At 36.0% G+C, this 13,600-nt stretch overlaps 1 protein-coding gene and 1 pseudogene across 5 annotated transcripts in view; both read left to right on the forward strand.

Annotated features, from left to right (window-relative positions):
* The first annotated feature begins 2,215 nt into the window (after positions 1-2,215).
* Positions 2,216-13,600, forward strand: part of MALRD1 (MAM and LDL receptor class A domain containing 1) — a 732,448-nt gene continuing 721,063 nt past the window's right edge. For 4 of the 5 annotated variants that reach the window (XM_077945484.1, XM_077945481.1, XM_077945483.1 and 1 more), the window contains exon 1: positions 2,229-2,555. In XM_077945484.1, coding sequence (XP_077801610.1) covers positions 2,357-2,555 — 199 coding nt within the window. In that variant the 5' untranslated portion in view covers positions 2,229-2,356. Of the gene's footprint in view, positions 2,556-13,600 lie in introns of all 5 variants that reach the window. The other variant, XM_028826041.2, reaches the window with a different exon arrangement.
* LOC144330997 (ubiquitin-conjugating enzyme E2 variant 1 pseudogene) lies at positions 4,570-7,202 on the forward strand (annotated as a pseudogene).

Below are 13,600 nucleotides of genomic sequence, written 5' to 3' on the forward strand. Positions count from 1 at the left end.
GATGCAATGTAGCATGTATGTAGAATGAACAAGTCTAGAGATCTAATGCATAGTCTACTGCATTCTCATAGGATAGGGAAGGAATCACATGAGGAGACAATGACTATACTGGACTTTCAGGTGCTAAGAATGAGTATTGAAGGCTGTGAGAGAACCTAGGAATGAAATGTAACTCAGCCTGGGTAAATCAGCCAAGATACCTTAGAGAAAGTCTCCTAAGATGAAAAATAAAGAATAATAATTAACCTGGTGATTGGGGTGGGGAAGGGATCTCAGATCTGGAGTTGAGAGATGGCATGTTTAGAAAACTGCAAGCACAGTCGCTCAGTAAGGTTGTGGCTGACAGGATAGGGAAGCATTGAGCCTTGCAAAGTACACTCTGTTTGTAAGCTACATTCAGAGTATGACAGTTCTACTGATTTCAGAGGGAAATACGTAGGAGTGGATTTGTGCTTCAGAATGGTCACCCTACCCAAAGACCAGGAAACGAGTTGTGAGTACTAGAAACGTGCTGAGATGAGAATGGGTAGAGTCTTCAATGGAAACACAGAAAATACCAGACGGATAGGATAGGTGAGAGTAGTCCAGGAACAATATAGAGGTTCCTTACTTGGGTAACTGGACAGAGGAAGGTACCATTCATTGAAATATGGAACATGGGAGTAAGAGCTGGTTGGCTGGTGGGGGAAAGGAAGATGAGTTTAGTTTTCTGTTAAAGTAGATGTGTTAATTAGGGGTGTGTGTGTGTGTGTGTGTGTGCGCGTGCGCGCGCACATGCACGTGTGTGTATGCGTGTACTCAGGAAGAAGTGCATATCAGGATTGCAGACAGAGACTGAGGAAACAAAAATAAAGATATCTTACTTGAAATCATGAGAGTGAAGAGAGAGCCTAGAAAAAAAGTATTACTGTAATCTTAGGAGAAAGGAGAACTTAAAATGGAACCATAAAGATAGTCAATATTTAAGGGACAAGGAAAGAAAAAGAGGTAGATGAAGGATTTATTAGTATTTATTTGCAAAACAGAGAGGTAAGAAGAATAAATGTCTGAAACAGGGCTGAAGCACAGTGCAACAAAATGTTAGATTATTTGGAGTGCTCAGAGGTAAGGCAGAATTGTGAATTCCTGTCCCCCTACCCCCTAGAATCCAGAATGTCCACTATATATATATATATACACACACACACACCCCCTACAATATGCGTAATTTTTAGAACATTTAAAAAAATTATCAGATGCCTTTTCTGTCCCTGGTCTCTGGTCCTTTCCACTCTACATTCTCCAGTTATTTTTGCCTCTTGTGGTTACACTGCAGAAATTAAAATAAAATAGTTGAAAAAGAACTTTAACATCCCCTTAAGAAATCAAATATAAAGCAATGTATAGAACATTCAACATCACATAATTTCTATAATATTCACGTTCATAAGATTATGTAATTAATATGTCTGTGTGATCTCAACTTCAATATATCGTTCATTCTGAATATGCATCCTGAAATCATGTGTTTCACTTGTAAAAGTAAATTGTGATGAATTGACAGGTGAATTCTTGTGCTATAGAAGAAGGAACACTGTTTTTAGCATTAGGATATTTGAGCTCTCGTTTCTTACACCAACTTATTGTATTTTCTCACATATATCTCATAACTTCCTTGGGTTGAAGTTATATGATTTATAAAATAATAACATCCAATGTCCTCTCAACTTTTAAAAATCTATGGTTCTTAATTTATCTCAAGAAGCACTTACTTGCACCCGTGGGCTATAGACAAACAAACAAAACAAAACAAAACAAAACAAAAGCAAGCAAGGTGAGTTTTCTATTTGATAATAATGGATAAGCATTTTATTTTCATAGAGCAATTCTAATAATTGGGCCTGAAATTTTGAATATGTCTTAGTGTCCTCAGTAATGTTCTAAATTACATGAATGTGATTGAGTATGGGAATTAAGACAGACCATTTTTATGTAATTTATAGCTTTATTGTGGTTCCCTCTCCCCTACTATTTATTTGCCTGGCCTTTATTTTTTACAAATGTCTTTCAGGAGATAGCATGACCATAAAGGCTTAAATTGTGTAAATATGGCATACAGGGGGCAATAATAATCTATGGTTAGCTAGATACAGAACCGGTGCAATTACTCAAGTTAAATATTTTCTAAAGTCACTCCTCTGAAAGAGTAAATTAACTGCCTGGGGAGTAATTTGTTAGAGTTGCAGATAGTTACCAATAGTACCCAGTTATAAGAAGCAAACCTAGGAAAGGAAGAATAGAGAAAAAAAAAGAGAATATTTCCAATGATGGGCTTGCTTATTACAACTGCCTAATCTCTAATAGACAATACCAAGTAATGCTGTTCTTCCTGGACAGAAGGTTGGCATTCCCAATGAGTGAAACTTTTTGTTTCCTATGGATTGCCTGTGTTTTCAGTTCTATACTGGGTCAGCAAGGAACAGAAAGCTTTCAGTGTGACAATGGAGTCTCCTTGCCTCCTGACAGCATTTGTGACTTCACAGATCAGTGTGGGGACAACAGTGATGAACGGCACTGTAAGTGACATTCTCCTTTCTCCAGTTTCAATTCCCTGTCCATCCTGAAACCAGGGCCTCTGAACAGTCTGGAAGATTTGGCTAGATACCTGGCTCTGTATGGATTTTATTTTATATACCTTTAGTGTAGATCAGAAACTAAGATATATTGTTTACTAAAGAGATGAGTCCGTATATAAAAACTATCAAATCATGAAGATTTTCATCTGATGGAATATATTTTTCAGTCAATTTTTACTGATTATGAAGAAGGAATGCAAAACAAAATGTAGCTTTTGATGTTATGTGAGTGAAACAAAATTTAAAAGAACTCATTAATGCAGCTGTAAAATGCTATGATGGAAATCAACAGCTTAAGTGTGAATTTAATGTGGAAATATTTGAAATGAATTTTAGATTGGATGGCTAGATTTTATTTTCATTTACAGAGCACTGCTACCAAGTGAGTTTGTACCAATTGCATGTGGGGTACAACTCTGGCTTTTGTCCTTTGATTTCAGAGTAGTAGAAGGGCACAACCTTTGGAGAATACAAGACCTAGATTTACGTCCTGGACGAGTCATCCAGGACCCAAATCTTGTGTGATTTTGAACCTTTGTTTTATTGTAAGAGGTCGTGAGATGAGATAAAGCAGCTCTCACAGGTGGGAAAATGCCCCATGACATACTGGGAGAACGCTAATAAACAGGAAGAAGCTTACCAAGGGAAGACATGGGTAATGACACGTATGTTCCTGTCATTTCTATTGCAGTATACAATCTTGAGGGTACACCATCTTTCAGTAATGGAGACTAGTGTCGTTCTTACACACATTCACCCTTCATAAACCACATTTTCATAAAATTACCAGGGGCTCATTGCTGGTTCATAGTAGCTATTGGTGCAATTAATTATCCAGAGGCACGAATTCCATTATTGTAGGTCACTTAATGCAAACATATATCTTCTTTTTTTTATTCAGATAAAATATCAATTCTGTTTACAGAATTCATTGTCTTCTGCTAAAATAAGGTTCTACATATTTGATTTTGCCACTGTTTGCCTTCCATTTATATATTCAGTTGCTATTACGTTAAAACCAGAAGAGTGATTACTGAAAAACTTTTTTCTCTGTAGAATGAAACAGGCTAATAATATTTTTCTCTTAGTTTGGGATAGCTGTCATACTGTTACTACTCAGTAACCATTCAATACCAAGTGCAGCCAAGGGCAAAGATTCATTTGTATTTGTCCAATTTCCCCAGAGACACTAACTGTGGGCTTGTTGCCCCTTACTCTGGACTGTCTGGAAGAACCCTTACTGTTCCTTGATGAGCAAGCAGTAAACAGGAATGACTTGGCTGGTTGGACAAGTAGTGCCAAGTCCCTTCCATTATTAATCTCTATGAAGCTTCCTTCAGTACCCTGGCTGTGATAACATGCACGGTCCTGCTTCAGAGAAAAGGTTAACGTGAAGAAATGGAAAGCCGCTGAGTAGGAAAGGTCTTGGCTGCATGAAAGATTCTAAAATTCTAATAACTTTCAGCCTTGGAAGGAAGTGAAGGCATAAATCTGTCGAATAAACAGATTTCATATTAAATGTTACATGGAGAGGTCACCTTTTGGCATTCTTGCTTTTCATTTTCATTTCTGGGAAGTTTCCTCTCTGGCATTTTATTTAAAATGTGGGTGAGAATCTGCAGATAAAAATTGAGAATTACATTAAAGCATGAATTTCTTTTGTATATCACACTAGAAGAAAACTACTGTGAAGAAATAACAATGGCCAAGCAGTTTCACTCATGGAAACTTGTGATGCTAAACTTATAGATTAGATTTTTTTTTAAACTAGCTTTATAAGGATTTGCAGTAGCCACATTTAAGAAAAAAACAATGTCCCCTTTAACATCCAACTTGTGTGACCTTTAAAGAAATAGATTAATATGTCAACGTTTCTGAATAAAATTGGCATAGCTGAAGTTAAATTTCTGGTGCCTCTGGTGCTATTAATACATTTTTGAAAATAAGTTCTTGGACAGCGACGCAAGATGGCAGTCACCACAGGATTAGGAGTAAAAGTCCCTCTCAATTTCCGACTGTTGGAAGAACTCGAAGGCCAGAAAGGAGTAGGAGATGGCGCGGTTAGCTAGGGTCTAGAAGATGATGAAGAGATGACATTTACAAGATGGACAGGGATGATAATTGGGCCTCCAACAACAATTTGTGAAAACTGAATATACAGCCTTAAAATAGAATGTGGACCTAAATACCCAGAAGCACCCCCCTCCTTTGTAAGAGTTGTAACAAAAATTAATATGAATGGAGTTAATAGCTCTGATAGTGTGGTGGATCCAAGAGCCATGTCAGTAGTAGCAAAATGGCAGAATTCATATAGCATCAAAGTTGTCCTGCAAGAGCTTCAGAGCCTAATGATGTCGAAAGAAAATATGAAACTCCCTGAGCCACCTGAAGGATAGTGTTAGAGCAATTAATCAAAAAGAAAAACCACAGGCCCTTCCCATTTCTCCTCCATTCGATTTAAATAGTCTTCATTTTCCACAGTAGTACATTTTCTAGATATGTCTTGTAGACCTCAAAGTACTGGAAAGGAAGCTCCCATTCAAAGGAAATTTACCTTAACTTACTGTAAATGATACTATTTTTTTTTTGTCCATTTGGAATATATAAGTTGTGCTATAACAAATCATCCTGTCAAGTGTAACCACTGTCCATGTAGTTGAACTTCTGGGATCAAGAAAGTCTATTTAAATTGATTCCCATCATAACTGGTGGGGCACATCTAACTTAACTGTGAAAAGACACACCACACAATCACCTTACTGCTAATTACATGGCCTGGGGTCTCTATCTTCTCCCCTTACCCTCCCACCTCCCACCCTCCCTGCAACAATAGCCCTCTAGCCTGGGGGGCTTGTTAGAGTATATGTGAAGGTTTCAGGTTACAGCCTGTGGGACTGCAGCTGGGTGTGTGGGGTGCTTCGCCTGCACCCCTGGTTTCTTTAAGTCTTAAATGATGACCTTCCAAGCCATCATCCAGTTCCCATGCTCATCTACTCCTGCCCTTGGCCAAAGTGTAGGTTGTAACCCCTCCGCTCCCCTCTGAGATTGGCCTTCGGTGAGGAATTCAGGGCTTTCCCCATATCTTCTTTCCCCCACCTTTATCGAGGGGTGATACTTTTTTTCCCTCCTCCTCAAGTTCCGTTTTGCACTATCACCACCCAACACCTTCCATGACACTTCCTTGCTTTGGCCAGAAGCCATCAGGTAAGGCTGGAAAGAATCTCTCAGCTCCCTTGATTAGTTTTGGAACCGTACTTACTCACTGTCCACCAGCCTGGGAAATGAATATTGGGTCCTCAGCCGTGTCACACTCTGCTGTCATCAGCTGATGCATTGTTTTTAGCTCAGGTTTTGATAAGGTGAAAATAATAGTCACCAGGGTTACTCAGACCTGCCAGCTCTCAGAGTCCTTGGTGGTTGAACTTGGAGAAAGGCCACATGAAGACACTTGTAAGTGCACATGATCCCTCTGAATTGTTTTACTTTCCTGTAACTGCTTTTGTTTTCAAAAATTGAAGAAGTTTTAAACAGGGCTTTTATTTGGTCATCCTTGCAATCCATTGGGGTCTAGTTTGGAATCTGACAACTGGAACAAAAAGAACCTTGAATCTGGTGCCTGCCTTGGTTTTGGTGCTGCTGCTGCTTCTCCAGATCCTCAGCAGGGATTAAGAAAGAAGCCGGTGTGGACAGCAGATCCCCGAAATTGGCGGGCTTGACCTCCTGGCAAATTGCTTTGTCTTTCCACTTTCTGTTCAGGATCACTAAATGATGAAATGTGGATGTGTACAGAATTACAAGCAATTCATTGTGTACTAAAGTTTTTTTGTTTGTTTGTTTGTTTTGAAGCAGCAACTATCAAGTCTGAAAAGCAATTGATGTTTCCATTAATCTTTTTCTGGGGGAAAACCTTAGTTCTAAGGATTTAACATCTTGTAAGTGAAGTTTAACATAACAGTATTCCACAGGTAGTCTTTCTATTGTCAGACCGTTGCCTGACTTTAATATAATAATAATAATAATAAAAAACTGTGTGTTAAAAAAGAAAATAAGTTCTTATTTTACATGAACTTCTTTTTTAGAATATATAAACCTTTTATTTTTACTCAGTATTGTTTTAAGAAATTAGAAAAAAACCTGAGTCCTCAAGATTAAATAAATTCTATTTTCAGATGATATTAAGCACTTAATCTATAGTGAACTAAAAAAGTAATTTGTAGGTCTAATAACTGTTTGGGTCTAGTGTTGATGAGAATTCCTCTTTTAGGATCCATTAACATGCTTAGCAAGGGAAATATAAGTTGTCATACTGGTCTGTGTAATTAAAAAAATTTTTTAAAATGATTTAAAAATAGCTTTTGAGTCATATTTAAAAAAATTATTAAGTGCTACATTCTCTGCTTCTGTGCTGATTCACGTTGGCTAGTCTTCGTTCTCTTTTGGTATTTTTATTTTTACTTTTTATCAATATTACTTTTAATTGACAAGTTATAATTGTATACAATTATGGGGTACACAGTGATGATGTAAGTGTATAATGTGAATGATTAAATCAAGCAAAGTAATCCATTGCTTGCAAAACATTGCAAATCCATTGCCTCACTTATCATTTGTTTTTGTGATGAGACATTGAAATTTACTCTTAGTTATTTTGAAATATACAATACATTAATATTGACCGTAGTCACCCTGTTGTGCAATGGATCTCAAAACTTACTCTGTTTATCCTAAACTTTGTGGCTTTTATTAACTTCCCATTATTGCCCCCTATACCTCAGTGTCTGGTAATCATCATTTAATTTACTGCTTCTCTAAGTTCAGTGATTTTAGTTTCCACATGTAGTGAGATTGTGTGGTATTTGTCTTTTGGTGCCTGGCTTGTTTCACTTAGCATAATGTCCTCCAGGTTCATTCGTGTTGTCACGAATGACAGGATTTCCTTCTTTTTATGACTGATAGTGTTTCATTGTGTGTACATACCACATTTTCTTTATGCATCCATTGATGTACACTTAAATTGATTCTACATCTTGACTACTGTGAATAGTACTGCAATGAACATAGGAGGGCAGATAGCCCTTCAATAAACTGATTTTCTCTCCTTCAGAAATATACCTAGAATTGGGATTGATGGATCATATGGTAGCTTAATTTTTAATATTTGAGAAAGCTCTGTGTAGTTTTCCATAATGACAGTACTAATTGACATTCCCACCAACAATGTACAGGAGCTCCCTTATTTCTGCATTCTGCCAGCATTTGTCGTCTTTCATCTATTTTTGATAAAAGCCATTCTAACAGTTATGAGATTATATCTCATTGTGGTTGTAATTTGCATTTTCCTAATGATGAGTAATACTGAAAAATTTTTTAATGTACCTATTGAACATTTGTATGTCTTCTTTTGAGTAATAACTTCTCAGGTCCTTTGCCCACTTTTAAATCAGGATATTATTTTCTTGATATGAAGTTGCTTGAGCTCCTTATATAGTCTGAATATCAACCATAATCAGATGTGTGGTTTACAAATATTTTCTACCATTCTGTGGATTTTGTCTTTACTTTGTTAATTGTCATCTTTGCTGTGCAGAAATTATTTAGTTTGATGCAGTCCTATTTGTCTATTTTTGTTTTTGTTGCCTGGGCTTTTGGGGACGTAGCCAAAAATCTATTGCCCATACCAGTGTCATGGAGCTTTCCTCCATATTTACTTTTACAGGTAGAAGTTTTATAGTTTAAGGTCTTCTATTTAAGTCTTTAATCCATTTCAAATTGATTGTTTTACATGGTGTAATTTAAGGGTCCGATTTCCTTCATCTGCGTATGGATATCCAATGTCCAGTTTTTGTAACACCGTTTACTGAGGAGACTGTCCTTTCTCCATTGTGTGTTACTGTCACTTTTGCCAAAGTCAATTGACCATGAATGTATGGGTTGATAGACACTTAATACAGAAACAGAAAACCAAATGCTGCATGATCTCACTTATAAGCAGGAGCTAAACATGGAGTACATATGGACACAAATAGGGGAACAGCACACACTGGGAACTACTTAAGGGAGGAGGGAGAAAAGAGGGTGAGGATCGAAAACCACCTATTGAGTACTATTCTTATTGCCTGGGTAGCAAAATAATCTACACAAACCCTCATGACACACAATCTACCTATGTAAGAAACTTGCACATGTACCCTTGAACCTAAAATTAGAGTTTAAAAAAAAAAATGTTGCTTTATTTCTGGGCTTTCTAGCTTGTTCTGTTGGTCTCTGTGTCTGCTTTTCTTGGTCTATTTTTATGTTTTGATTACAGTTGCTTTATAGTATATTTTGAAACTAGATAGTGTAATGCCTCCAGCTTTGTTCTTTTTGCTCAAGATTGTTTTGGCTATTTGGAATCTTTTGTGATTTCATATGAATTTAAGTTTTTTTTTTTCTATTTCTATTTCTGTGAAAATTACATTGGAATTTTGATAGGGATTGCATTAAATCTGTAGACTGCTTCGAGTGTTTTGGGCATTTTGACAATATTAATTTTTTAAATCCGTGAATATGGAATACCTTTTCATGTACTTGTGTTTCCTTCACTTTAATTCTCGGTGTTTTATAGTTTTCAGTATGCAGATCTTTCACCTTGTTAATTAAATTTTTACCTAAGTATTATACTTGATATGCTGCTATTATAAATGGGATTGTTTTCTCAATATTTTTTGGATAGTTTCTTATTAGTATATAGAAAAACGATTGATTTTTCTTATGTTGCTTTTGTATCCTTCAATGTTACTGAATTTTTTATTAGTTTTAACAGTTTTTTGTTAAGTCTTTTGGGTTTCTACATATAAGATTATGTCATTGGCAAACAGGTATACACTTTTACTTCTTTCTTTCTGATCTGAATGTCTTTTATTTCTTTCTCTTGCCTAAATGTTCTGGCTAGGACTTTCAGGACTATGCTGAAAATTGGTGGTGAGAATAGGTATTTTTGTTTTGTCCCTGATCTTAGAAAAAAAAGTTTTCAACATTTCACTGTTAAGTGTGATGTTTGCTACCTGTTGGTCATATGGCTTTTATTGTCTTCTCTTTATAAGTAATCTGTTGAAAGATTTTATTATAAAAGGATTTTGAATGTTTCAAATGCTTTCTCTGAATCTATTGAGATGGTTCTATGGTTTTTATCCTTCATTCTGTTAATGTGGTGTATCACATTAATTAATTTGCACATGTTGAACCATACTTACAGTCCTCAGCTAAATCCCACTTGACAATGCCGAATGATTCTTTCAATGTGTTGTTGAACTCAGTTTGCAAATATTTTGTTGAAAACGTTTGCATCTGTGTTCATCAGGAATATTGGCTTGCAACTTTTATCCTTTAAGTGTCCCCATCTGGCTTTATTATCAAGGTAATGCTGGTCTCATAAAATGACTTTTTATCTATTCAGCCACTCTGTGTCTTTTGATGAATTCAGTACATTTACATTCAAGGAAATTATTGATAGGTAATTAAGTATATTTATTAGTTGCTGGCACCATCAAGGTGCCAGCAGATTCAGTGTCTGGTGCCCTCTTTTTGGTCTGCGGATGGCTGCCTTCTTATTGAGACCTCACATGGCACAGAGACAGATCACATCTCCCGTGGCTGTTCTTGAGAGGGCAGTCATCCAGTCATGAAGGCACCATCCTCATGATCTCATAACTTCCCAAAGGCCCCACCTTCCAATACTATTACATTGGGAATTAGGGTTTTAAATATTAATTTGAGGGGACACACACATTCAGCTCATAGTACCACAGAATTAGGTATGCAAGAAATCTAAAAATAAATATGTAGAGCCTCTCTGAAGAAAATCAGAAAAAAACACAGATATGCAGAAAAAAGACTCATGACAAGACTATGCTTCTTAATAGGATGTTGCAATGGTGTGAATAGGTCCATTTTCATGGAATCGATTTAATCACACTCTAGTACAAAATCTCACAAGGATAAACTTTGCCACCTGATAAAGTGTTTTCCAAGTTTATCTAGAAAAATGAGGGATAAATAGCTAGTAAGAGGGAGAAGAAAAAGAGAAAGAATTTTCATTAATAGGTATGATAGTGTATCATGTAAACTACACTAACGTTATGAAAGTTTATAATTAGAAAAGAATGTGATTGTTAAAAATATTAAGCATATGCGTAATATATTTAACAAATAAACTTGGCCTTCCAAATTAGTTGGGAAAACAAAATAGCTAATAATAATTCCAGCAGATTTGTATACAGTACTTACTGTATGCCAAGCGCTGTTAAATAATCTCCATCCAGTGTCTCATTTAATTTTTACCAAACACAAACATAGTAGGAATAGTAGTTTTATTATTGTTCCTATTTTACAGCTTGAGGAAATGAGGCTTAGACTAGCTAAAATAAAATGCCAGAGGACACAGAGCTGTTCCATGGATCTGCTGGAATTCACAAACAATTCTATCGGATCCTGAAACTGTCAATACTAACCACCATACCATGCTGTTTTTATTACATAAAACAAATGAATACAAGGCAATTTCATGAAATACATTTCTTATCTACTCCACACAACAAAAATTTCTAAAGATAAAATGTTAAATATTAACAATGAAGCCATAGTCTTTATTGCCCCTAATAATCAGAAAAGTCAAGGAAAGTTTTTCTTTTTCTTCGACGTGTAATAGATTTTCAAAATATGTTTGTTGAATATTGATGTTGAATAAGTATTGGGATCGGAAAGACATTTGTAAGTGTTACATGAAAGAAAAAACTTTAAAAGTCAATAAATTAGAATATATAAATTAAAAGTTTCATTATATCAAAACATTGCAAGTAAAATGAAAGAGGAAAAATGTCTGCAATATAGCACACCAATAATTCTTTTCCAAGTCTATAAATCAAAGATGCATTTTTCTTTTGTAAAAATGTAGGTAAAATTCTTGTAAACAACTCACACACACACAAAGAGAAATGACCATGTATGATGAAGTTATCAACTTCACTATTAATTGTAAATCACAATTGAAAACAAAAAGCTGCCAATATTTTTAAAATAAAATAAATGTGAAAAATAAAAAAGTATGTTCATTGTTGGGAAGGGCATAAGAAGATGGATACTACTGCAGGCAAGAGAATTATAAACCCTACCTTCCTTTGTTTAGTATTTTTATAATATGTAAGAGGATTTTAAAAGTGTTCATGCCCTCTAACTGGTAATTTTGCTTTAGAAATTTATTCTAAGAAACAAAATGAATTCATGCAAAAAGTCTCCTCACAATACCATTTAATATGGTAGAAATGGGAAGTCATTTAATTTTATGATTTTAGATTCATGTTTAAATAAATTATGATGCATCGATAATATGGACATCTGTGCAGCCATCTGTCATAATTTTTGATGCTATTTAAAAATGAGAAAATGCTCATGATACAATGTTATGAGAAAAACCATGATTACCCATCAATATATGTATTATACTTAAAAATATAGTATGGCATTGCACATAAAATATGAGATGGAATTATGTCTGTGTGTTGGGCTTATACATCACTTTTCTTTTTTGTATATCTTTATGGGTTCAACTTTTCTAAAATAGCATCTATTATTTTTGGGATTTTGTTTTGTTTTTTTTTTAAGACGGATTCTTGCTCTGTTGCCCAGGCTGGAGTGCTGTGACACGATCTTGGCTCCCTGCAACCTCTGCCTCCCAGTTCAAGTGATTCTCCTGCCTCCCGAGTAACTGGGACTACAGGTGCATGCCACTACACCCAGCAATTTTTTTTTTTTGTATTTTTCTTAGTAGAGATGGGGTTTCACTGTGTTGGCCAGGCTGATCTTGAACTCCTGCTCAAATGATTCGCCCACTGTGGCATCCCAAAGTACTGGGATTACAAGCGTGAGCCACCGTGCTGGCCTCTGCATCTACTGTTTTTTATAATGAGGATAAAATTATATTTTAAAACGATCTAATAAACAGCCTTCCCATTAGCAATTGTGCTTATTCTAGTAATGAGAGCAAGCTAATATTAGGCATATATACCATGTAACAGGATTCCTTTTCTTTCTTTCTCATTTCTATGTTTTTTCTCAAACTAATGAAAAAGGTTTTATTTATTTTTTGTTGTTGCAGATGTTATTTTTTAATCAGAGTAAGGAAATTGAGAATTTGCTAGTAAAATAATATGTCAAAGTTATATTAGCAAAGGCAGTCAATATCAGCAAGAAACGTGTTTATGTAGCAGGGTTAAATCCATGCATTGTCCAGTCCTATTCATGTTCAGAGCCTGGGACTTTTCCTTCCCCATCACAACTGCCCATCTGGATATCAGTCTTTTTCTTTTGTTTTGGAGCACAGTGTCTGGGCTCTCTCTTGTGTGTTTGTGTGTGTGTGTGTGTGTGTGTGTGTGTGCATGTGTGTATCCACTAGTATCCACCGATGTTTCCGGTTTTGAGCCTTCTGCCCCATGCAGTTGTTTTATGTACATCACCTTACAGCAGTAAGAGGAGCTCATTGTGGTGCCTCTGTGCTGGTGTTTCTTTGAAGGCAATAACTTGTCTGCAGGTTTGAGCTCAGTTTCCCTGCTGGTCCCTGATGCCAGCCTAGAAGTTGCTTAACCATCACACAAGGTGAACACAGTTCCTTTTTGATGTAATTTCTGGAAATCAGGTTCTTTTTTCTCTCCCCGGTCCCTTCCCCCAGTCTACCCTCTGCAAAGTCATGTCCATCTTTCCTACCCTCTTCTCGGACCCCTTACCCTTGCCTGGCCTCCCCAGGATGGAGTCTTCTCACTCTCCTGTTGTGGTTTTCCAATTCTAATTCTATGGAGTTAAGCCTATGCCCTCTGTCATTCAGACATTTTAGCTGTTCAAGGACCAATTATTAGTCAAAATTGGACAGTCTATTTTTCCTTGTATTTCATTTATAATGGTTCTAACTTTTCTAGAGGCAATGACAAGAGAGAGGTCACAGAGTAGAAGGTGAA

Source organism: Macaca mulatta, chromosome 9, assembly GCF_049350105.2.
Source record: "Macaca mulatta isolate MMU2019108-1 chromosome 9, T2T-MMU8v2.0, whole genome shotgun sequence".
Taxonomy (NCBI): domain Eukaryota; kingdom Metazoa; phylum Chordata; class Mammalia; order Primates; family Cercopithecidae; genus Macaca; species Macaca mulatta.